The 26810-nt window shown below is 36.7% G+C and overlaps 1 protein-coding gene across 1 annotated transcript in view; it reads right to left on the bottom strand.

Moving 5' to 3' along the window:
• GUCY2C (guanylate cyclase 2C) overlaps positions 1-26810 on the bottom strand; it is a 69396-nt gene that overhangs the window by 30606 nt on the left and 11980 nt on the right. The window contains exons 4-15 of the mRNA XM_090272879.1: positions 26404-26619; positions 25131-25252; positions 23672-23768; positions 21554-21671; positions 19662-19797; positions 16026-16111; positions 13587-13698; positions 5638-5719; positions 2881-2986; positions 1875-1937; positions 1166-1237; positions 590-694 (exon numbers count right to left, since the gene is read on the bottom strand). Of these exons, the coding sequence (XP_090129005.1) occupies positions 590-694; positions 1166-1237; positions 1875-1937; positions 2881-2986; positions 5638-5719; positions 13587-13698; positions 16026-16111; positions 19662-19797; positions 21554-21671; positions 23672-23768; positions 25131-25252; positions 26404-26619 (1315 nt within the window). The remainder of the gene's footprint in view (positions 1-589; positions 695-1165; positions 1238-1874; positions 1938-2880; positions 2987-5637; positions 5720-13586; positions 13699-16025; positions 16112-19661; positions 19798-21553; positions 21672-23671; positions 23769-25130; positions 25253-26403; positions 26620-26810) is intronic.

The following is a 26810-nucleotide window of genomic DNA, read 5'->3' on the forward strand; positions in this document are numbered from 1 at the left end:
GCCTGCCCTTCTGAACTATTTAATGATTTAATATTCCCACCTGATGCTTGGTTCTTTTCAAGAAATTGGTTTAGTTTTCTGTCTTTGTCTTTCTGATTTGAACTTGCTCAGCCCATGTACCTGACCCCATCTGGCAACACCTTGCCCATCCTTGATCCCTCACAAGGGAAAAGATGGTAGGAATTTATATAGTTGCAGTACCAGGACTTAAGAACAAGTTTCCTGATGCTTATTTGGTGTTATCATAATGACAATCTGATTTTCTTTTAACACAAATCAAGTAAATATGGAAGTAAAATAAGATAAATTTAGAGGTAATTGCTTACTTTCCCACATCTGTTTTCTGTTTTTTCAAGTCTATATTCCAGAATATTTATATTATTTAATTATTATTATTTTTTGGGTAAAGATATAATAAAACTGATTGACAAATCTGAGGGATTTAGTTTGGTAACAAATGGACCTACCAACTTTTCCTGATAACTCTATGATATTATTTCACTGGGTGAACATCTAAAACTTCTAATAGATATTTTATTTTCCATATGGTTGACTAGTAAGGAAATTGGAACTTATCATGGGTCCTTACCCGGAGGGAGCCTCTCTCGCAGTATTCGATCACCCCAAAGATCATGGTATCAAACTTCACCGTCCCGTAGAATTTGGTTAGGTTGTAATAGTCAATCTGAAGCAACTAAGGTAACAATGTTTATTTACAAAGCAAGTCAGCCAGAAAGGAGCATCAGAGTAAAAACTAACATGCTAATAAAACATTTGTTTTAGATCTTTGGGAAGATGAATCGCTCTTCATACACTGGAATGTCAGTACATTTCATATTATATATTGCATTGCATCTTACTAAATAGTCTCTCTTTTGTCAGCGATGGGGCTTGAATACAAACCTTTGACTACTCGCAAATGATATCAGGACCATTTTGTAAGACGTTAGTAGATTCCCAATATGTTTACCCATCAAACATCACTCTTCAACATCTGTTAGTAGAATTTTCAGCAGGAAGAAGTATAGGAGCCCATTTCTTGGCCTGAGGGCTTTTTTTTGTCAGCATCCCCAATACTCCCTTGCTCCACCAGGTGCCTCAGTGCTTAGCAAAAAATGTAGTGAAGTTATTTCTCACTTAAGGGTTTCAAGCAAGGGACACGTACCTTGTTCAATTCTATCTTCTGTTTCTCCGTGAAGTTGCCATCATTTTGCTTGAAATCCTTTAGAATCACTCTCTGCAAAGATCAATGGAATTAAGAAGATAACATTGTAGTGTGACTACTTATATGCATATTATAATATTTTGTTTGTGTGTTTATTTTCCCACTATATTGTAAGCTCTTGAGAACAGTGACCAGTATTTTGTTGATGTTTATGTTCCTGGTGCCTAGTATCTGCGATATGAGAGGCTCAGGTTTGGATGTTTCTTTGAGAATGACTAAATGAAAAGGAAGGAAGGTTGGAAGGAGGAAGAGAAGGGAAGGAAAGAGAGTGGAAGGGGAGGGGAGGGCAGGGGAGGGGAGGGGAAGGAAGGGTCTACCACCCCATGTGGAACCACTGCATGAGCTAAAATAAAATACTCGGGTTGCCTGGACTGCTCTGCATCTCTTTTATTTTTCCTTCCTACACTCCACCCATCTTAAAAATTCTTTGTGGTCTATACTTTTCCCAGAATTGTGAGTTTGTAACCCTTGAAGCAGATTGTGAGTCTGCCCATCCCCGTGAAAGGCTCTAAGAACAGCCCCTGGGAGAGACCCAGGCACCCACCCCTGCCTTAGCACTGCTGCCATCCGAAGTGGGGCAACGATGAGCCAGAAGGCCCAGACCATACCCCGAACTGAGAGTTCAGAGAAACAGGGGAGACTCAGTCACCTTTTTGTCGTATTTGCACTGTCGTAGTCTCTGAATTGTATCTCGTCTCCTGTCATCATCAATCTGGCACAAGAAAAGGCTAATTATTCCAGGAGCTTCATATCTTGTTCCATCCACTGCCAGCCAAAGGGCTGAGAGGCTCTGCCAGGTGGGCTATATCTGTTGTTTGCTCACAGCATGCTGGGCAGGCTCCCAGAAGGACTGTTATCATTGACTTGTGTTTCTCTCTCTCAACTCACCTTTCCTCTCCACAATATCTTCTTTCCAGGTATCTACCACTATCATGCTTAATTCCGGGTTTTCCTCCCTTCCTTTTAAGAGTTCCACTGACCCTCGCTTCTTCTTGTGGTCTACTTCAGCCAGGGATATTCTTGCTTCCTTCTTCCCCTGCACCCTCCTTTTGGGAATCATCCCCTGTAGCTACAGCCAGTTGCTCTTAAGGGAACATGTTGTGCATTTGAGTTGCAAACTCATGCCTAAAGGCCCAAGTAGCAACGTGAGGGCTAGGTGTCTGAGGGGACAGCCCCACCAGCTCTGCATGCAGACTAGACTTGCTGGGTCATCTGAATTGTCAGAAGAAGCTGATACTATGAATTTTTCTATGCCATTCCAAGATTTTTACATTTGGCAATTAATTTTAAAAGATGATAAATATCTACACCCACCTCCACCCCCCAACACACACACACACACACACACACACACCTGTAGGCCAGATATGGCCCTCGGTGTGTCAGACTTCTGGTGTAAAGGCAGAAGAAAGATAGAGAACTATTGCATCTTTCAATTCCATTTTCATAAAATCCTCTGACCTATTATAATATTGGTTAAAATGTACCTCTTAGGGACATTTCAAACTGTGAATGAAATAACATCTGAATCTTGAACTCTGAAACAAATGGTGCCTGACTGGCGCATTTTCTACTGTGCTACCAATGTCTTTTCAAATACCTGGCGAATTGCACCAGCTCTAGATAGAATTCTTCAAAAGTAAGGTGTACCTTACCTTCAGGCTAACTTGGTTTGTCTCATTGGTCTCCAGAGGATAGATGTTTTCAGGAGGAATGTGGGACCATTTTTTCTGACGAAGTTCATTTTCCCTTTTATATTTTCTGTGAAACAAGTAGAACCAGTCAGTAGGTGTTTATCAGTATTCATGTCATTCAGCTTCTGAACACTGGGAGAAATTTAGAATCTTGATATTCTCAGGTAGATAAGAGGTAAGTGAGGCTATCCCAATTATAACTCTATGTTCTCCAGTCTGGTGAGTGCTGGCCATTAGTGAACTTGTAAGGATTTCTGATGGTCTTCTATATTCTTTTCGTTTGTTTGTTTTTGTTTTACTTTCTCGGGTCCTTCACTAATACAGTCCTTCATTATAATACAGAGTGGGGAAAAAACAAGAGAGAAAAATAAAACTGATAACCTTAAAAGACAAAATCATTAATTTTTAAACCACTAGAGAAAATACCAGATTCCCAAGTAAGCCAGTTCCTCTTATGAGTCTGTGCCTTTTAAAACATACATATCAGGAAAGTACAAGAACACAGAGAAACTGTAACAACATGCATCCTAACATTCAAAATGTTAAAGTTTTGTAATTGTTTTCCCCAGAGAGTATGGATAAAATAAAATTATGGGGTGGTAGGAGATGCTCACTTTCAAGTTTACAGATACTGCCAAACTGCTTTCTAAAGTAAATCCCATCATGAGAATTCCTGTTTCCTCTGTATTTTAACAACATGTAGTATTGCCAAACATTTTTTGACCATTATGGTGTATGTGAAATAGTATTAATTGTTGCTTTGCACTTTATTTTCTTGATCACTTAAGAGATTATCTTTTCAAATATGTTCTATTTTTTAGATTGTACAGAATTATATAGAATTCCCTATTCATAATTTTGTCTGCTTCTTTTTCATTGAATTGTCATTTTCTTATTACCTTATGTGAGTTCCTTATATAGTTTGCACAATAAATCTGTTGTCCTCTTACGTGTTGCAAATACCTCCCAGTTATTCTAAATTTGTTTTACAGAATGTTTTGATTTTATGTCCATGGTTATATATTTTCTTTTATGGCTTCTCTTTTTTTTTAATCTTGACTGAGAAATACTTTCCTAACCTGAGATCATAAAGTCATTTTCTTTTAATTCCTTCTCACTTTTGAAGTTTGAGTTTCACCTTTAGGTCCTTATCTACCTAAAACTCTGTACGGAATCACCGGTAACTCCATCTTTGTATATGGTTTCAGGTGGTGTTTAATTATTTTCATATTGAGAGCTTACTGCCTAATATAATTTCCCAAGTAACTTATAATGTTACCTCTAAAATATTCCAAATTCTCATGCTTGCTTATGTCTGATGCTAGACTCTATATTTTCCTCTATTCATCTATTTGTATATCTATGAGTTTGCCTTTGCTTGTGGTCATTTGACAAACTCCTACTCACCTTCTGAAGCTCATTCATGATGCCTTTCTTAATGTCCTTTAGCAGAAATAATTATTCTCTTCCTGTGCTTCCATCTAACTCTGAGTAACCCTTTATTAAATACGTATAAAATAGGACATTATTGACTGATAATTATGACCCCAAGACCTAAAGGAAAGTAAGGTGCCTATTAAGGCCTTGAAGGCTCCCAGGCTTTTTATCTGTGTACCCCAGGACATTCTTGGGACCCAACATGGCCAACTGTCATTCATATTCAATTGCCATAAATTGTTTGCTGCTTTTCTTGCATAGGCTGTTGTAATGGAAAACTGCAAGAGTAACATTTGTTTCATAGATCTCTACATGGACACACTATTGCTCTGGTTATTAGGAAGCCCTACCTCTGCCTCCCATGCTCAGAGAACATGGAAAATGCCCGTTTCCATTTGTCATTGTTTCTTACCTTGTGATTTACCCCTATTTTAAGCCAATACCCATTTGGTCTTTTTTTCTAGGTCACTTCTTTGACCATACTATTGACTGGCTTTACTCTCCCCAAATTTTGGTTTCTGCTCCCCCTAAACTAAATGGTCACCCCACACTGTAGATCATCCATATTTCTAAGTAACACAGAATTACAGATTAGGATGGCATGTGGTGTTCATTCATTAATTTATATATTCAACAAATACTTCTAAGTATACTGTGTCCCTGGAACTGAACTAAGCACTTCACATTTCCAAGTTGAATAGAATAATTGGGGAACTTCTGGTCAGAGGACATGAATTTCTGTTTGAGCCCCACACACTACCTAGGGATGTGATTCCAGAATCATCACATGGCTTTCTGGTCTTCTCTTAATAGAAAGTTTGGAAAAGATGATTTCTAAAGCCCCTTCCAGCCTGAACATCAATAGAGAGACTGAAATTTCCCACAATACACCAATAAAGCAGCAAAGGTAACTATTTCCACTTATAAAATGCTTATTATATGGTAGTTACCATTCGTACCTCATTTCAACTCCTTAAACAGTTCAGATGATGATACTGAAGGTAAGTAACACGCTTAACTTGTTAAGTAATATGCTTAAGACCACACAACTGGTAAGTCCCAGAACCAGAATTTGAGTTCAGGTGTCTCTTACTCCATAGCTCTAATATATCCACTCAGTAATATTCTGCCCTCGATACTGTCTTTGATGCAGCATGCCTTCATGATCTTACATCTGTCTAGAGACTTCTTTGTGAACATACATTATCATCAACAGACATTAGACCTCCCTCCCTCCCTCTCTGAATGATGAGCATAGCAGGAGATGGGGGTGGTAGTTACCTCAGCACCAGGAGAGCAATCAACAGGATCAGGACCACAGTTCCGGTGAGAGTGAAGACTGCAATCATCAGGATCTGAGGTCCTGTCACAGAAAAGACAGTGAAAAATGCATTAGGAAGGATGATTGACAAGAGAATACAAGCATTTCAGAGAGTCCAGTTGTATAATATAATTGGGAGAAGGAGAAAGGGAGAGCCCTTCAAAAAATAGTTATCCTTTATTCATCTCTTCATCGATAATATAGATCCTGTATCATTGATCTCTGAAGAAAACTATTGGGCATGTGCCCAGTGGAAGTGGTTTAATTTCAGCTATCCTCTTAGTATATATATCTTGTTTGTTATGAGAATAGCCAAATGGTATAAGACATAAAATATCTTCCAGCATTTAAATAATTTTCATGGTGGAAGTCTATCTGGTATTCTTGAAATCAATATACCTAAGGAGAATTCAAAGAGGAAGACAGAGACAAGTTTTTGTTTTTTTGTTTTTTTTAATACAGAGCATAAATCAGGAGAAAAATAAGCCAGTGCTGGAATATTACATTACAGTGTTGCCTGCTGCTCTTTTCCAAACAATTAGGTCATTGTGGGAAATCAGTGAAGAAGGCAAGTGATTTTATTTATTAGAACACTAGTATGGGGGTGGAGTTGTGTAGTTGGGGTAATGTGAGAGACTCACAGAGAGAGAGTGGAATCCAGGAAAATGTGGATCTAACACAAAGAAATATTAAAGTAGAATCTGAATATGCAGAGAAATAGGCTATATTGAGAAGAACAACAATAATAATAAACTACAGGAAACTCATGGTTCATTTAAGCCACAATAGGTCTCTATTAGACAAAGAACTTTGTGGATTGAAGAATTTAAAAATGGAATGGATTCCAAGCAATAGACAATAATGTATAAGAAGCTGGAAGAAAATATCAATATGGTGAAGGAGACATGTTTCTTTTACAGTAAAAATAAATTCTAGGAGAAAATGTTCAAGGAAGACATAGTCTAAAAATGAAAGAAAGTAAAACCTGGCCTGATTTTTGAGAATTAAAATTTGTTTAAAGTTTATTTCTTTTGGTATGTATGTCACAAAAGGAAGGCATTGGAGCTATATAGAAAGAAATGATATCATAGCATGCTATTTAGCTTCATATAAATAATAATGAAAATGTTTTAAACTTTTAGGTAAATGACAAAGGGCTTCATTATAGTTACCAAATAAATATTATCAGTCCTGACAAATTTTAAAGAGATACAGAAGAATTTGGGAGCTGGGAAGGAGGTAGAAGAAAAAATAGAGACACTAACATCTTCATCTTACAAAGTTGGGAGCCAAAAGGTTTCATATGTAATTGATTGACCAATACTAGAAGCTCATGCATAGTAATTAAAATTACCAAGATACCCAATAAATGAATTGACAAAAAGAGACAACTAAATTGAGAAGATATTAAAGAAAACAATATTAGTGAACATTAACTAAAATCTTCACTAAACAATACAAGAAATAAATAGATAATACCTAAATCTTGTAAATCGAAAAATATACATATACTATTTAGAAATACTAGGTCTGTCCATAAAATATCCAGCCATGCACTACAAAAAGTAGAGACATTTATTGAAGATGATACAAAATAAAAGAAACATTGTACATAAGACAATGATGCCTCAGGCCTCTTCAAAGTAGGCATCTTAGGACCTCACACAGCTCTCCCAATCACTACCAGCTTCCCCGTTGTATTTTTCTGAATGTCATTAATGGTCTGGAATCTCTTCCCTTTCAAAGGGGATTTTAGTTTTGGGAAAAGCCAGAAGTCACAGGGCACAAAATCTGGGCTGTAGTGGGGCTGAGTCACCTGGCTGATTTAATGTTTCACCAAAAAACTCTGCATGAGATGTGATGCATGAGTGGGTACTTTGTCATGATGAAGCTGCCAATCATGAGTTGCCCATAGCTGCAGCCTCCTGAATCATCTGAATAGTTTCCATGGAGAAATTTTCAAGCTTCATGCAAAATCTGATGCTGAATCGTTGCTTCTACTTGCTCAGTCATTTTGAATGCAATGGCTACACAGTACAAATGTTCACTCAGCGGTATTTACCACCTCCACTGACTAGTACAGTGAAGTCGTCATTGTTCACACATGTGTGTTCCAGTCCACTCTCCTTGGCTGCCAGGTAACATCGATGTTGCACAAACCATTCTCGTTATATTGACAATGGCTGGACTTTTTCTGGACAGACCTTATATGCAATGAACTAAAAGCAGAAGTGACTGAGAGACTGGGGGTGTGAAGAGGCAAGACCAGGAACACTCACTTTCCATTATGAAAATTTCTACTGTTGGATTTTGTCATCATGTACACGATTTTTTCTTCACTAAAGCTATAATTAATGAAAATGCCTCTGGAGAGACAAGAGATGCCAAGACCTTGTTATTAAAAAAGCACCTCAACACCCTCACACTCTTCTCTCTCACAACACCATAATATAGACCTGAGGGCATGGTCCATGCCCTTGTTCATCCAGGTACCTTTAACACCCAGGACAAGACCTGGTTCCTGGTCATGTATCAATGTAAAAAATGGTTGAAGAAACAATTGAATAAAAACTGGGCCCCACTCATCTGTCTGAGAAGAGGCAAGGAAAAAGCACCTAATATTAAAATATGTAAATAAGTTTATATATAAAAAAAACCTCTTGTGCTATATTAGACTTATCCCACACATTGCATGTATTTTTTAAACCGTTTTTGTTGCATCACATTATGTACTTCCAATGAACTAATCTTTTTTTCTTTCTAGGATAAGCTTTAGCTTGGGGTTAATAAGGCAGCACCTTTCTCTAAAGGGTGAACTTGAAGGACTTATGCTTTGCTAACACATGACTTTGTCTCTGTTCATTATCTTGTTTTCTGCTAAGGGGAAACTTCTAGCAGTGAAAAATGTGAGCTCTGGATTTCTGTTCTCATCAGGGCAGAAGAGAACTGAGGGGTTGGAGGTGGAGTTGCACTGTGGGCACGTGTGACCTGTGTGAATTGCTGATTACTATGATCACCGTTCCCATCACCACCACTTCCGCCACAACCACCATTCTCACACCTCCAGCTGGAAAACAAGAGTGAGTATGAGCTATGCACCTGACACTAATGTAACATCACATGTCAGCTGTCACTAAAACATAAAAAAATTATTTAAAAAATACCATTGTACACTATTACCAATTAAGATTTGGTTATTTTAAAATAAATCCTAGGCTTATGTTTTGTTTTGTTTTTTTAACTATGAGAAATACAATTTCAACAAGGCAGGTGAGTCTGCTCATCAGACTACTAGCATTACACGTTCTCTTGAGCATGAGTTGGAAGGAATATAAGGGACTCCCATCTGTGGGGCCCTCAGCCCATCTAAATTCCGACCTGCTTCTCACAGTGTGAGCTTCTCACTGCACTAAATATAACTATAATATTTAAATACACTGAATGCTCATTAAAATTGTATTTTAAATTTTATTTAAAAACTGTTTGGCAACTGGCAAATGAAATATATCCTTACTCCCTTTTAAAATTTGTTTAAAAATATATTTTTCAGTTATAGTTGACATAAAATATTATACCAGTTTCAGATGTGCAACACGGTGATTATACATTTATGTAACTTACAAAGTGGTCACCTGGATAAATCTAGTACCCATCTGACATCATACACAGTTATTACAATATTATTGTTTATTCCCTATGTTGTACTTTACATCTCCATAACTAATTTTTTAATTGGAAATTTGTAATTTTTAATTCAACATACTTTTTAGTATTGCTTGTGAGGTAAGTCACAGGATCACATTAGTTCAAGGTTAAGCTTCTGTTGCTTTCTGGGGGCTGTTGGAGTTATCACAATTTATTTAACTGGATCACAATGAATGTAGATTGAGTTTATAACCCCAAATTAGATGATATAATGGTTGGAAGGAACCTTGTGATTTGTTAAATCTCCTGATTGACAGAGGATGGTATTCATACTTAGACAAGTAAACTGACTTAACACTGTATAGATCATGCTGACTAGAAACATATTTATAGTTTCCTCCCTTCCTTCTTTCCATCCTTCCTTCCTTTCTCCCTCCCTTCCTTCCTTCCCTCATTTCTTCCTTCTTCTCCTTCCTTTCTTCCCAAGGCATTGTGTTGGGGCAAAAAGATATAAATACAGAATTAACCCTACACATGTAGTGTATGGTATAAAAAGAATTTTAAACAGGTAAGTGTGATATAAGTATTATGCCAGAAGTCTGGTGAGATAAAGGCATGATCAATACTCTCCTGAGATGCTAAGAGAAAGCTTAGAAAAGGTGAAATTAAAGTTCAATATTAAGGAGGAGTGGTTGTTTTCCAGTTGTATGGGATTGTGATAACTTTTAGTCAGAAGGAGAAGCATCAATGAGGACACAGGGGCATGAAGTTGCAAGACCCTTTCTTTAAGGAAGTAGGAGGAAGTTGAGAGAGTAGGGGAGGGATATAAGGTAAAATGAAAAATAAGGCTGGAGACATAGGAAGATCATGGAAATTTTGTGCAATAAGTCACTTGGACTTTGTTCTGTAGGTAAAGGGGAGCTGCCAATTGAAATGTTAGCAACAGTGCAGTAATATAACTGGATTCATACTGTCATTCTGGTGGTGGTGGTGGCTGGATGGAAGGTAGGCAGGAGGTAGGACTGAAGCAGGAGGTCTGTGGATGTTATTATAACCCAGAAGGCAGATGATGAAGGCTTGGACGAGAACACAGATCTAATCTGTGTTGTCTATTGCTGTGTCCCAGGTGCTTAGAATACTGCTTGGCACTAAGCACATCCTTGCTGAATGAATAAAAAGCCAGTAATGCTGCAATTTCCAGATGAGACATTGTTACGTAGTTGGTAGTGAATGGGCATGGATGTCTTATTTGCTACTATTTGAAAGAGTGAGTTACTTTACTTGCAAAGTTAAAAACTAAAGGTAGTGACAGTTAAGTAACAAAAAGCTCTGGGTAACTGAATTTTCTAGTTAACTGAGGATGAAATGAAGTTGCCCAGGATGATGCAATGTCCCTGTTCTAGGGAAAATAAATATTTAATGTGATTTCTTTTAGGTAAATGGGAGCTCTCTTAAAAATCACTTTTTGAGTTCAGCACTTTACAAAGCACATAATTACTATTCAATAACCAAAACACCTAAAACCTTTTAAAGAAGTATATTAAAAATCCATGCTTAACATTGTCACTGAGAGTTATAATTAAGTGAAAAAATAATTTTAACTCAGAAAGTTACAAAAGAAAGAAACAGAAATTTGTTGAAGCCTGTGAGAAGAGAGATATTTTCCAGAAGTCAAATTTCATTTAAAATCTAGGAAGCTTGAATATGGTTATAGAAATAATAATAATAATAATAATAATAATAATAATACACCTTGTTAAAGAAATCAACTTTAAAATAACAATAAATTGGAAGTCAGCTCTTGTTTAAAAGAATGGGTTCCCACTTCTCCCTTCCTCTTTGCTTTAGTCAACTGTTCACGCCTATTGCATAGAAACACATGGATCATTTTAAATCAAATTTGACTCATGGAGCTCAAGAGAACTAAAAACATAGTTACTATACCCTTAACACAAGGAAAGTCATCAAACCACTGTTCAGATCAACTTTTCAGAGTTTCTGGTGGTAGAGCAAAGCTGGGATAAAAGTATTTCTTTTTAAAAAGTTTAAATATTTATTTACTTAAATTTTTTTTTATCCTCGCCTGAGGACATTTTTCCATTACTTTTAGAGAGAGAGGAAGGGAGAGTGGGAGGGAAAGACAGCAATATCAATGTGAGAGAGTAGCATCAACTAGCTGCCTCCTGCATGTGCCCAGACTGGGGATTGAACCCACAACCCAGGCATGTGCTCTGACTGGAAATCAAACCCACAGCCCCTTGGTTACAGGAGGATACTCCATCCAACCAACTGAGCCATATCGGCCAGGGATAAAATTTTTTAATATTAAAAAAAAAGATTAATACAGAGTCATTATGAAAAATTAAGAAAATATATAAAAGCAAAAAGAGTCTTCTAGGATACTATACTCAGAGGTTAACATTTTAGCATATTGTTTTACACTCTTATTTCTATACATTTGTTTTTATGAAGTCAGAATCTTATTAACTAAAAAGCTGTATTTTCCTATAACTTTATAAGTTTTCCCATGTAATTTAAATTCTTTGTAACTTTGATTGGTGAACATACAATACAGTGTACAAATGATGTGTTGTAGAATTGTGCACCTAAAACCTATATAATTTTGTTACCCCAATAAAATTTTAAAAACAATAAAATTCTTTGTAAATAATTATTTTTAGTTGGTTGCATGATGCTCCATTTATGAATACAAGGAGGGACCCCCCCAAAACCAGAATTATCTTCTGGTCGGTGGGCCTTTTGTAGCACAGGCTTCCCCCGCTAGGTCAGTGTTCTAGGAACACATCTGTATCAGTGTACCAGCTGGCGTTGTTGTGAGAGGCTGCATTCAACTTCAGTGAATTTTTTTTGAAGACTCAACATGTTTGCCCATTTCATGATGGGTGATGCTGGGTGATTTACGAGCACACCTGCTACACCACCCTGAATGTTCAGCAGTTCTTGATAAAAAATGGTATGACCCCTGTGCCCCACCCACCCTATTCACCATATCTCTCCCGAGCGACATTGTTTTGTTGTTTCCCCAGATGAAAAATGTTCTCAAAGGGAAATATTCTGCTGATGTGGAAGAGGTGAAACAAAAAACAGCAGGAGCACTAAAAGGCATCAAAATCGACAAGTTCAAAAACTGTTTTGAGCAGTGGAAAAAAAGTGTCAGTAGGTGTATTGCATCTAATGGAGTGTACTCTGAAGGTGACTGAAGTTTAATCATGGAAGAATAAATACACAATTTTTTAAATAAATAAATTCTGCTTTTGGGGGGGTCCCCCCCTCATATATCATAATTGTTAGTCATTTTATTAATGGTGCTTGTACTTTTTTCCTTTTCTCATCTTCAGGCATAAATATTTGTCCAAATGTAAACTTTTTTCCCCCCTAAAAATAGATTAGTAACATGGAATCACTTAATATTCATTGTGATAAGCTTTGGCCAACTCCATCAAGGACAGACTATCCTGAGACCTTGTTGCCTAGGACATACCTGGATGGCCCTGTCCAGAGATGGCCAATGTTAACAGCTGCACTAAAACCTGCATTGGAGGAAGCCCTGGTCATGTTAGGGCTTTCCATAACAGATAAGACATCATCTTAAGTAGGTCGGTATCCACCATTATAAGCCAAGTATGTGTCCTATGAGGTAATGGGAGAGACTTACTGACTACCCCTCAGCCTGAAATATGTCTTTTCTGAGTTTACTGCAGTAAAATATAAAAGAAGTAAGAATATATATAACTTTCCCAATTGTCAAGCCTATTTTTTAAAAGATTTTATTTATTTATTTTTAGAGAGAGGAGAAGGGAGGGAGGAAGAGAGGGAGAGAAACATCAATGTGTGGTTGCCTCTTGTGTATCCCCAACTGGGGACCTGACCTGAAACCCAGGCATGTGTCCTGAGGGGGAATCAAACCTGTGACCCTTTGTTTTACAGGCTGGTGCCAAGTCCACTGAGCCACACCAGCCAAGGGCTCAAACCTATTTTTCTACAGGATAATTTATGTCAGAGGGTGGGTAGAACTTATATTAAAGATAGGTATACTAAGTTAGAATAGAGGTATTTTTAGTGTTTGATCATAACTATAATATCGTTCATTGTGCAGACAAGTCCATATTTATAAACCTGGCAAATATAATTCAGACAATAAACAAAAAAAAAAAAGCACAGACTCATCACATAAACCATAAAACTTACCTTCTTTATCAGAAAAACAATTTTAGGTCAAGAAAACTCATTGAGGATATCTTACCCCCATTTGGAACATCATTCGGAAGTTGATGGTTCTTCCACATGAATGTGGGGCTCGTAGCCTTTCGTTTAGTTTCATTTTCATGGGTGTCATAGTCCAAAAGAAGCTCGTACTATGTCAGGACATAAAAAAAAAACAAAAAAAAAAAAAGAAGAATGAGCAGGAAAAAAAAAGTATTTTAGAACAACTTCTAATGAAACGGACTGTCCTGTCCAATAATAGTTGGATTTCATAGGAACAGTTCTCAGTGAAACATGGGGGAGCTTGTTAAGATCCAATTGATGCTTCATAGCATGAATGGGAATTTAAGCTCCATGTGGGTCAGTTAGTTTTCTCTTTTTATTTTTTATGACCATACACTAGAATATCTGCCCAATACAGGTTCTTTGGCTCTTTAGAGAAATAGTTCAAGTCTTCCATTTTTCAAATGTTAAAACAGAGGCCAAGAACAACAGACATGAAAAGATCCTCAATGTCACTAATCATCAGAGAAATGCAAATTTAAGTCACAGGGACATATCACCTCACACCTGTCAGGATGGCTGTCATCAGTAAGTCCACAAACAAATGCTGGCAAGGATGTGAAGAAAGGGGAACCCTTGTGTACTGTTGGTGGGAACACAGGCTGGTATAGCCACTGTGGAAAGCAGTATGGAGATACCCCCCAAAATTTAAAATGGAACTGCCTTATGACTCAGTGATTACACTTTTGGGTACATATTCAAAGGAACCCAAAACACTAATTCAAATGAATACATGCACCCCTATGTTCATTTCCAATAACTAAGATATTGAAGCAACCCAAATGCCCATCAACAGATAACTGGATAAAAAAGCTGTGGTAAATATATACAATGATCTATTAGTTGGCCATAAAAAGAATGAAATCTTATCATTTGCAACAACATGGATGGACCTAGAGGGTATTATCCAAGTGAAATTAGTCAGACAGAGAAAGACAAGTACTGTATGATTTCACTTATATGTAGAATCTAATGAACAAAACAAACAAAATAGAAAGACTCAATAGATACAAAGAACACACTGATGGTTGCCAGAGGGGAGGGGTGTAGGAGGACTGGGTGAAAAAGGTGAAGGGATTAAGAAGTACACATTGGTAGTCACAAAATAGTCACAGGGATGCAAAATACAGCACAGGGAATACCGTCAATAATATTGTAATAACTATGCATGGTGCCAGCTGGGTATTTGAAGTATCGGGGGAAACACTTTGTAAAGTATATGGCTGTCTAACCACTATGCTGTACACCTAAAACTAATATAAAATAATACTGAATGTAAACTGTAATTGAAAATAAAACTTAAAATGTAAAAAAAGTAAAAATAAAATAGATGCTAAGAGAAATTAAATGGCTAGTTCCAAGTCACTTGAGAAGTGAAGCACCAATATTTTCCACAATATTAAGTTGCTATAGAAATGGTGTCTGAGAAAATCCATTATCTGTTTTGATACATGTCAAGGAGCTCTGAAATAATTCTACATTTCTTAATTCTGTCAATAACAAAATTTTCAAATCTATCCCCTTCCTCTTAATGTGCTTTCTTGTACATGGTACTAGGTTTTTAAGATAAAGGTTTTTTTTTTTCAAGTAATCTAACAATGGGAATATTAATGTATCCTCAAATTATTGCTACAGATATTAAATCAGCTTTTAAGAGACATATTTCTAAATTCACAACCATTCCCTCAAAACATTGAGGACAAAATTTTACATACTCAAAAATATACTCTTAACTTGAGAGTAGAATCAATAATTTCATTTACTGAGGATAGGAAATATCCTATATATTAGTATGGTACATTGAATCTCTACTGGGACCTGCTCTGGCAATAGAACAATATATCTATAGTCTTATACTTTGAAAATTAATCACTGGTTTCTCCATATACATGTATTACAAAGCACAATTGGTGGCATTAAATTACTGAAAAATTCAACTAGATATGCCTTCTAAGTTGGAGAGAATAAAAGACATATGTAGTGTAAATAAAAGCATAGCATTATAGGGCTGTTTCTATGTGTAAGAGGAATTACACAATGATTTCCATAAGAGTTCATATGGAGAGAACAGAAAATGTTTTATTGAAATTTTTAGTTGTGGAAATGAATAAAAAGTTCTTACAAGAGAACTGTCATCCTCTCATTGGTATTCTATCAATAGTCTGGTCTTTATATCAATGTATTCTGGGTGGTATTTTTAATACAGTAGAGTAGATATTCTGAGTAAAAAGTTCTGTGGGTCAAATGCTTAAGAAATAAGGCCCCAAGTGGAGTATAATTGTGAACCTGACATAAACTAACTTCCAGAAGTTATATTTACATACTTGTTTAATTCCTTCACTATTACTTGCCTCCCAAGTTATCCCTCCTCAGCCAATCACTTCAACCCAAGTTCTTAATAAGAAGTCAGACGTACTTTGTTGGTATTCACAGAGGTATACAGAAGCATCATGTTATTATCAATATCCCCACAGTCGTCCAAAGTCACGTTACCCGTATACCCTAGAGCAAAGTAAAAAAGAGGCCTTTGTTAATTTACTGACTAAAAGACCAGTTGGATACTGACAGAGGTTATAAAATAGCTTCAAACTGCTCTATTTTACTGAAAAATTGGCATAAATGATCTAATCCAAGGGCATCTAGATGGGTTCTTGGCCCTGAGGTCTCTGAAGAATATTTTTATGAGAGACGTTATTTAGTTAGTAAGAAAAATCTTTTTCGTTGCATTTAGGGTGGCCATAATGTACTAGATTCCTCATGATTATTAGTGAGAAGTTTTTGCTAAGAATATTTACTAACCTAATATAACAGTGTGTAGGCAACTGCATAATCTAACTTGGAATGTAAGAAAATTGAAATGCCTTCACTATCACTTACTGGTTGAAGACATTGAGAATATTAAGTTCTTCATGTCTCAGTTTCTCATCTATGAAATAATAGCAGTACGACAAATTTATGAAGTGGCCGTTTAGGTAAAAATATGATCAAATACTGTAATTTCACATAGTTCAACATAATAGCATTTATTTTGTATCTACTATACCAGGCTCTTTGCTAAGTGCTTTATATGCATGTATCACTTTATTTTTCCTAAAATACTATGATACAGCAACTATTATCTCCATTTTATTGATGAGAAGTGTGAAGTTAGAGATTTAAATACAATAACTTGGTCTAGGTTGTACAGCTAGTAGGTGGCTAATTTAGGACATAAATAAGTGTCTCCTGTTCTAAGCCTATGTTAGGAGCTATTAAGATGCTTGACCAAGATCAAAGACATGATAAAATTAAAGATGCACATAGGAGGATTTTGAGAAGATGGTAGAGTAGGAAGCACCAGAAGTCTATCTCCTCACCTAGACACCAACTGCACAGGCAGACTCTGTCTGGTATAACTATTCTGGAACTCTGAATCTGAAGTCTGTCAAAGGCTGCAACTTCCAGGGGAGGGCTCAGATGGTAAATTGTGAATAATTTTGGTCCATTTCAGCTCTCAGCACAGCAGCAGCTGCTTATTCCCCCACCCCTCATTCTTGTGGCAGACAACTGTGCGTGTCTTCCTGGAGCAGCTCATACAGTTTGCAGGAGCCAGGGTGAGCAAAAAAGAAAGGCCCTGTCCTCTAAGTATTGAGCATTTGTGCTCTGATTGCTGGTCATTGCTCATGATCACAGAGGTGCAGACAAAAAGGTGGTGGCCATTGTTGCACCTCCTCCCATTATTGCAAACCCCACCACGTGGCTGATATGACTTTCATGGGGTGAAAGGGTTGGTGTCCCTTTGTTTAGCTCTTTTTTTCCCTTTGAGAGGCAGACATTGATGAGTAGGACATTCAAGCAACTGCATATATGGAAAATTAGAAAGTCCCTGGACATGTTGAGGAGAAGACAGAGATTCAGAAAAGAACTGAGAAGGTCTTAAGTTTACTGCTCAGCATAGAGACAGACTACAACAATAAAAGAAAAGGCAAAAACATAAAAATAACAGCAAGCCTTAAGGAATGGGGAATTCCCCAGGGGAGAATTTCTCATTTCCCATGTGGTTTCCAGAATTACCACATTATTATATTCAAATGTCCACTTTTAAATGACAACAAAAATTCACAAGGCATATAAAGAACTGAAAAAATATGGCCCATAAAAAGAAAGTAATAAGATAAAAGAACTGTCCTTAAAAGACACGATGGTGGATCTGCTAGACAAGGCTTTAAAACAATGTCTTAAAGATGCTTAAAGAACTAAAAGAAGATATGGATAAAGTCAAGAAAATTATGCATAAACAGAATGAAAATATCAATAACAAGAAAGGAAAAAAAAAGAAATAAATTCTGGAAGTGAGAAAAACAAAAACTAAATTGAAAAATTCACTCGAGGGCTCCTGAGGCAGATTTGAGCAGGAAGAACAAAGTATCAGCAAACATGAATATAGGACAGTGACAAATATTGAGTCTGAGGAACAGAAAGAAAAAAGATTGAAGAAAAGTGAATGGAACCTAAAGGATCTAGGCATTATCAAGCAAACCAGCATAGAAGAATATTATAATTAATAATGTCCAAATTTTTGCCAAATTTGATCAAAGACAGGAATATAAATATGCAAGAAGCTCAATAAACTTCAAGTAAAATGAGTTCAGAGACTCACACCAAGACACATAATTATAAAACTGTCAAAAGGCAAAGACAATATTGAAAGTAGTAAGAGAAGTGATTTGTCACATACAAAGGATACTTAATAAGATTGTTAGCTGATTTCTTATTAGAAACATTGAAGACCAGAAGACAGTGGGCTGATACATTCAAAATACTAAAAGAAAAAAACTATCAACCAGGCATCTTTTATGACATATTACGACATGGATTAAATCTTGAGAACAGTATGCTAAGTGAAATAAGACAGTCACAAAAAGAAAAATATTGTATGATTCCACTTATAGGAGGTCTGTAGAACATTTAAAGTTATGGAGACAGAAAGTAGAATGGCAGTTCCCAGGGGGTAGAGGGAGGAGATAATGGGTAATTATTATTTAATAACTATAAAATTTCAGTTAAAAAGATGAAAGGAGTTCTGGAGATGGATGGTGGTGATAGCTGCACAATGATATGAATCAACTAAATGACACTGAACTATACTTAAAAATGATTAAGATAGTACATTTTATATTATGTGTTTTACCACAATTTTTAAAATTTGGGAGACAAAAATGTAATTTAAGTGCCTGGAAGAACTTGGGACACAGGAGAATATTGATAAAACATTGTCTCCCCTGCTTCTTTGGAGGAGCAGAAGTGATCTCTTCCCATCACTGTCATACACTATAGACATAGATGAAGCCCTCAAGCTTTAGTGCTGGGTGTCTGCCACCCTCTGAAGCTAAGAGAAGCCTCACTGTGTAGTATGAAAAAGGTTTTTCAGAGTAAGTGTCTAAGGTAAATGAGAGAAGTCAACTATCATTTGGTTTTTACTTAATATATATTAATCTAAAAAAAAACTTTTCATAGTATCTGGATGAGATCTGGGAAATGAAAGGAGTTTCAACAGGAGCTTGTGCAGAAAGGAAATGTTGATCCTTATAGTTCAGAAGAACCTGTGTTAAAAATTTTTGGATGGTATTGTTATAAGAGGTTTTGCACTAGAGGCATAACACAGGGTCCCTGGTCTCTGAAGAATGGAAAGAGAAATACAGAAGGACCAAAATTACACCACAGATATTTTTCTTCTTGCTAATCTCCAAGCACAGTCAGGACATCATGGCTCGAAAACCTGTGATGACTGTGTTTGTAACTACAGGGCCTTAGCGGCATGCTCTTTCTTTTGATATTAAAAGATTCTGAAATCCTGAAGCATAAACTGGGGTCTAGTTAACTACATTAGCACCTCCAAAGTCTATACAATGATATGTGCCTCCAATTAAGTTCAAAGGTATTTATCTATTGATTCAACTATTGCCAAAGCCCCTGTTGGCTTCTCAAAGTCCATTGACAAAGTCCATATCTCTTCAGTTTTTTGTAGAAAGTGTTAGTTAAGTGTTGTAGTTTGCTCTTAGGTGACCAGTACCTTCAAAAGTGATGTTCCTGAAAGACTGAGCGAATTCGAAGCCGGTAACATCTTCTCCATTTTCAAGAAATATCTTTAGCATGTGTCCAAAGAGCAAGACTCCATTCACGTAGGCAAGAGAAAAGTCATTTATTGCCTGAATGAGGGGGGAAAATCTTAAAATAAGTTTCAGAAAAGAGATTCTGATCTTGAGTCTGGAGCAAAATGTTCCTGAGGTCAGCAGGGTAACTACAAAGGTAAGTGAATATTAGGGCACTTGTAGAAATGGTATTATAAGAGAATTTTGGAAACTATTTCTTGGGGTGGGACTCTTTATTATCTCTGTATCATTATTCTGTCTTCTCTTGGAATCAGTAAACTGAGAACACTGTATTTAAGGCAGTAACTAAAAACAGTTGTACTTCCTTCCCATGAGGACAAAATGTATCACTTCAACAGGGAAGGACAGCATACAGCATTTGCATAATTCTTGTAATATTTTATCCAAAAATAATGCTTGTAGTTTCATGTTTCAATAAAGAGTAAAAGAAAACCATTACAAAAATACTGCCTTTGAGCATTTGAAATGGGGCAGGAGGAGTTTTGATTGGGTGATATCATTGAACTTGCTTTGAAGACAATTCTGATGGGGTGTTGCTTCAGGCCACAAATGTCTGCCCAGGGGAACATTAAAAAGGGGGTCAGTACTCCCTGCAACTATTGTATACTGGATTTCACAGAGTAAAGCTATGGATTAGAAGTTTTGTGCCCACTGAGACCAGGTGAACTCTGTCAGCTTGGATATTTTGGACTGCCCACCTATGAAGAATCACGCTTCTGCCAGAGCCTAGAAGCTGTGCAAGTGATACCTAAACACTCTACGCTGAAATATATATGCTACAAAATGTCCAACATAAGAAGAAAAAAATATAACACCTCTCATTGGTTTCAGTGTCTTTTGATGAGCTTGTCATTTCATGAGATTAAAGGAATCCAGTTATGACCCAGCCCCAACCAGGAGGGGGTGTAGCCCCTAGTTTTGGCAGGGTTGTAAAACAGGGGGCTTAGAACTGCTAGTCTAGGAAAAATGGTGATTCTTCCAAAGATACCCAACTTTCCTCCTAGAGCTCTTCGGGCTCGGCCTTTGCTCACCTTTCCCCAAACTGTTCAGGGTCCTCAGAACTCTCCTTCCCTCCTCTTCCAAACCTGCTCTCAATGGTCTCTGAGGGTAGATTACATCTGATGAATTTGAACACATTAAGGTGCAGTGACTGACCAAGTCCAGTGTGGTGTTAGAGTCAGGGACCTTCCATTAGAATAAGGTGACCATGATTTGATGTCTACTTAGAACATCATTTTTGGGGACAAATGCTAAACCAGATGGAATGCTGGGATAAGAAGAATAAACCAGGACTTTCCTGGACAAATGTGGATAATGGTTACTTAATCATAATATAGGACAATGTCTTAGAAATACAGGGGTGGGCAAAAGTAGGTTTACAGTTGTGAGTATGCCAAAGAGTTTAATCCTGTATTATTATTTATTAATTATTGCATTTTCCATATGAACAACTGTAAAGCGACTTTTGTTCTCCCACCCCTGTATATATCTCTAAAGGTGAAATTTTGATATTGGTGCCAGCAGAAAGCTGCTTTAGGATACAGGACAACTTCATTTATTTTACATTTTTAATTTCTACTGCTCCTAAGTTAGCAGGGCTTCATCTAGCTTCCCACGCTGTCATTTCTATTCCGATGCCTTAGAAGTGTGTGCTGTTGTGTTGCTCTACAGCCTTGCACACTGACCCACAGTAAGAGTTTTACTAGCTCATCTTAGAATTTGAGTCCCAAACAGTAGAATAATATCTTAACCTTGAAAAAGAAAATAACAGTAATGCATATATGAAGCTTACCGGTGAGAAATCCTGGGTCAAAGAGATATTTGAGTTGGGATTTTCAGGACCCAATGTCAAAACAAGGACATTTTTCATGTAGTCAGGGGCTGTGACATTGTTCATGAAGTAGTCATTACTGAAATAAAAGCATAACTTTCTCATGAAAATTAGGTTCCTCCAGAAATAGAGATGGAGCTTCTACAATTCACACAAACTATAATATCAACCTTGAAACAGTTTAAAGCATTTTATTTTTTTTTCCAGTAACCTGCAAAACTTTCTATTTTCCCCAGATAAACTTATTTTCTTCTATACCTGCTAAGTTGAACAAGAGAACTTAGGCAGCTGTGCTTAACATACACAAAGGGAAAGGAAGATCAGAAGGCAGATACTACTTTTCTGGGCTCTGGACATGTGACCTAGTGCTTGCTTTCAGGACTTAATGACCCTTGGTTTATACCTGAGAACATTCTTTTCCTTAAATGCATATAACAATTTTGAGATATTAAGATATGATAAAAATTTTATGAATTAAAGTTACTTTTCATATGGTGAAACATAAGAATGGAAGGGCTAACCATTTTCTCTAACACTGTAAACTTGCTGACATTTGCTTATTGACCTTTGTATCCTCAACTCCGAGATAATACTCAGCACATTGTGGGCTGTCAATAGTGTTTGAGATTGTGCTACAAACGGTAGCTAAGCTTCCTAATCATTGGAATGTTTTAGTAGGCCAAGAATCTAACTCGTCTGACTGCTATAACTCGGTTACCTATCATTTAATATTCAAACAGTAGGGGAACATATCTATGAACCGATGACTGCGTTGAATAATTTGCTCATGTTATCACATCTAAAAGTACCCGTATAAAATGGATATTTTTATTCCTGTTTCACAAATGAGCAGATTTAGTCTCAAAATACTAAGCAATACCCGAGAGCCTAATGAACCAGAAGTGTCAGAATGAGAATTTGAATCCAAGTTATGTCTAGTTTCAAGTGAATCTCATGATTTTCCCAGAACATAGGCAGGTGTCCTTTGGGAATAGTGACAAAGGATTGCCAGCATTTTGGCAGTTGATTGAGGATTTGCTAAAAGTAAAATTACTTCAAATTTACTGCGCTGAGGACTCCTTTCAGTGGGCAAAACAGTTATTGAAAGCAGTGATCAGTGTGGCTGTAGGAATGAAATGTTGATAACTTGCCCTCTCTCCTACATTCTATGGCTAAAAAGTTAAATTGGTTGATTAAATCATCTTCATGAACAATTGTGGTCAAACAGGCCTGCAAGTCCTATGCTTAATTTCTCTTAACACTGTGAAAAGTACGTTTAGTGAGCCTCATATGGGAAAGAGTAATAGCTTCTGGTATGAATACAGACAGTTAATGATTAATGATCCAGCCAGATAAGTGAAGTCATATGATCTAGCTGATGGGGCAAAGAGCACAGCCACACCAGTGAAACCCTCTTTAAGCTTAATCTGACTCAGATATTGCTTTGTCACAGTTAGTTTGTGGGTCTCCATAGTAGAAAATGAGTAGTAAAATGAGGGATGTGATAAAAAGTGATTTGTTTTCTAGAATTTTCTCTCTTCAGTTCCAGAGAAATGCAGAGGAAAAGATCACCACGTGGTGACTATGCCGCAATAGGTAAAAGATAATTGTGTAAATCAAACTCATTTAACGAGAACATTTCTCATATCAAAGGTTGTTGAAGGAAAGAAAATCTGGGATCAAAGGCCATTAGCATTTGAAGGCACAGATATGGCACGCATTCTCAAAAATAATATTATTGGGTTATAAGTTGATTAATCACTGCCTGGGAAAAGACCTTTACATCAGGCTGGTCACATGGATGAATAGACATGTAGATTTAATAAGATGTTCATAAAACTTTGGTATTTAGACATGATAGTGATGTCAAAGGAATATATCTCTACTAAGGCCATGATTAATTAAATAAGAATGAGGGCATAATAAAAAGGGAATGAAACAGGTTAAAATATTATCATCATACTGAACCCTATATGAGGCTGTGCAAAGCAAAGGAAAAGAGAATATGTCTTTTGGAAAACCTTGCTTGGAGTATTTCCTTTCTGAAAGAAAAAGAGTCCTTCCAAATATTATACCTACTTGAATAGATCGACTAGAATAATGACAATGTCTTCAGCCACTTCCCGGTCACCCTTGAGGGAGTCAATGGTGTCTGGTGTTCCACACACAATAATCACTGGAGGAAAGAGAACAAGAAAGGAGAGAAATATACAAAGATCTACACACAAACAGGGAGGGAACCAGGTGCCTGAATTTGAATTAAGTACATCCATCTTTTGTTTTAAGATTAACACCAATTTCTCAAATTATTACTTCTCCCTTCCTTAAGTTTACAGTCATAGAATCAGAGTAGAGCTAAATAGAATCTTAAAAAGATTGGTCTAGTTCATTCCCTTAATTTTATTGATTTAAGGAGACTGAAGTCAAGATGTCAAAGGGTTAAAGAACTAGTAGGTGACAGAGGTAGCTCTAAAATTCAAGTTTTATGAATCTGGTTCAGCGCCTATTCCATTGCACCAGGCTGGAGTTGTTACAAAAACTGTTTTCATCAATAACTAGTGTCATCTCACTGTTTGTAAAGTGGTTGGAAAAGTCATAGTGTAAGTTAATGTGAGAATTTATAAAGCTTTTCTAAGCAACTTTTCTTGTGGGCTTTGTAGCTTTTTAACTCAGAACTTAGTCTTAGTGATTTCAGTGACAGAGTCCAAGTTGATTCAATAATTGCAGCTAGACTTCCCAAATCCATGACTTTTTGACTGAGAGAAGCTAGGGGACACTTTATTAGATTTTTTAAAATATTGTGTTGCCCAGTTGAATTGTAAATCCATTAGGGATATGAATAATTTAATACTTTTTTTTCTCCTTTCTTACAAATGGTAGGTTCTTAATTTGGTAAATGCTTAATAATGACAGTAGATAATGACTTGAATATACCAGGAAATCCTGCCAAGCAACCATTTTCCCATAGGAAGTTCCCACAGTTGATTCCTTTACTCTTGATATATTCTTATTTGTAAAGAGAATTATATGGAAAGTGGAGCAAATAACTCAATAACTTAGAGAGTATGACCTTATCCCATTAACTGTTCACCCTGGACCTGTAACTTGGAGATCATTATGCAGGTGAGATACTCTGCTTACTTTTGTAATTTTGTCTGAGACTAGATATCAGTAGACATATCCTTAGTCATGAGGGGAGCAGGTTGGACTGAGGTGAACTTCAAAAAAATAGTTTACTATGATGGTGGATGTGATATCATTTTGGTTTATAAAAGTTGGATTTTAACATCATCATTACTTTCATGAAGTTAATATATTTGCTCAATACCACTTTTCTAATTTCTCTCAGAGGATAAGGTTTTAATCAACAAAAGAAACAATATAATGGAGTTGCATGCAACTACAGATCTCTCAAAAGATGCAATATAAATCAAAGTTCTGATGACAGCTCTGTCTGGTAGATTTGTCAAAATGACTGAAAAGGAAGTGGTAGTTGTGAGAAAGAAGTTGGCAAAAAATAATCTTCTTGTCTTCTTACCATTGCTTTTCCTATTGTGGTCCATTAAGATATCATGAAACCGTTTCTCTTCTCTCAACACCTCCTTGACTGTAAGTTTCTGAGAAAAATAGGAAACCCCAGCCTCCAGAGCATTGAGGTACCTAGAACGTGAAAGAGAGAGAGAGAGAAAGAGAGAGAGAGAGAGAGAGAGAGAGAGAGAGATATCATAAGAAACCAGCTTAGTTTCTTCACAGCCTTCCATGCCATTTGCTCATTGTTTACAGATCTGTCCTGGGACTTGTTAATCTAAAACTCATTTCCATTATTAACACAGTAGATAATACACCCCATGACTGAGGGCATCTAATTTAGTGAAAGTACTGAGGAAATTTTAGGGAATCTTCATGTATACATACACATAGTAGAGATTTGGTGGGTCCCATATAATGGCTTCCCACTATTTGCAGAGGAAAGGTTCTACTCTGCTCTATAAATCAGTCCCATTATCCCAGATAAGTTGAAACATTTGAATCTATAGTTCAAAAATTCAAAATTGATAGGAATAATTTCTCCTCCTATGTGAAATGAACTAAAGTATATTTTAAATTCACCCCAAAGTTTCTAGGATGAGGCCTTTTGGTTGATCTTTGTAGTTCCCTAGATGTGCAATCCCAGTGGTGCCCTACTTTAGTCTTCTCTGTACTTACATGGAGAGAGACTACAGAATTGAACAGCATCCTGGAGGTATAAATAATAACCCAATCAAAGGATTCTCTCTGCCACCTTTGCTGAAGATGGGTTAGACCTTGCAATTTTATTTTATCAATGGTGCCCATTATTCTGTACTCTGCCTACCCCCCACCCCCCACCTTATTCCTCTGAAAAGCTATGAGAGAAATGATTTCTAACTAATTGTAGGTATAGGCAGAATGCACATTTTCTGGTATTGTTTCTTGCACAGTAATGTGAAAACATTAACTTGTGGTTTTCATTTTGTTTATCTGTAAAATGGGGATAATAGTACCTCTTCTCTTTTCTTCAGAGGGTTGACTGTGGGAAATCAATAAAACTACATTGAAGGTACTTTGAAAACTAGAAAGAGTGTTGAAAAATTCAATACATGCTCATTACAGTTATGAAAATATGTTTCCTTTAGCCCCTTTGCTTTTATTCATATGTAAGACAGTGGGCTGGTGTCCACTCCTGATGCTGTAACAGATAGAAGGTGCATCTGATCATAACCAGTGGCCTGCCATGAGTCTCTGGATTCTCCCCATGACAAGTGCCAGAGAATGGTGATAATTCTGCTTACCAGAAGCAGTCTTCAGACTCAGTATTATTCTTGAAAACATATGCAGTGCTCCAGGAATAAGGTTTGAATGGCAAATCACTGGCCTCCCAAAACTTAACCAAGAAGTACATTAACTTCCTAGCTGGAGACATCAGCCTGGTTAAAGTTTCTTTGTAGTCACATGACAATCCAAAACTTCCAGCTGAAATCATGGGATAGTTTAAATCTGTGTCAAGGCTATGACAAGAGGTAAGAAAGAAATCAATGTCAGGATTAACTTAAGCAGCACAAATAAGATCCCTCCTTAACCTGTTTCAGCATGTGGGAATAAATGGTAAGAAAGCAATACGATCATTCAAGCAGGTGTCTTATATAGGTGTCCCTCCGCACAGGTGAAATTTACAACATTTATTGGGCTTAGGCTATGT

This window comes from Furipterus horrens, unplaced genomic scaffold, assembly GCF_987537825.1.
Source record: "Furipterus horrens unplaced genomic scaffold, mFurHor1.1.pri manual_scaffold_4, whole genome shotgun sequence".
Classification (NCBI taxonomy): Eukaryota; Metazoa; Chordata; class Mammalia; order Chiroptera; family Furipteridae; genus Furipterus; species Furipterus horrens.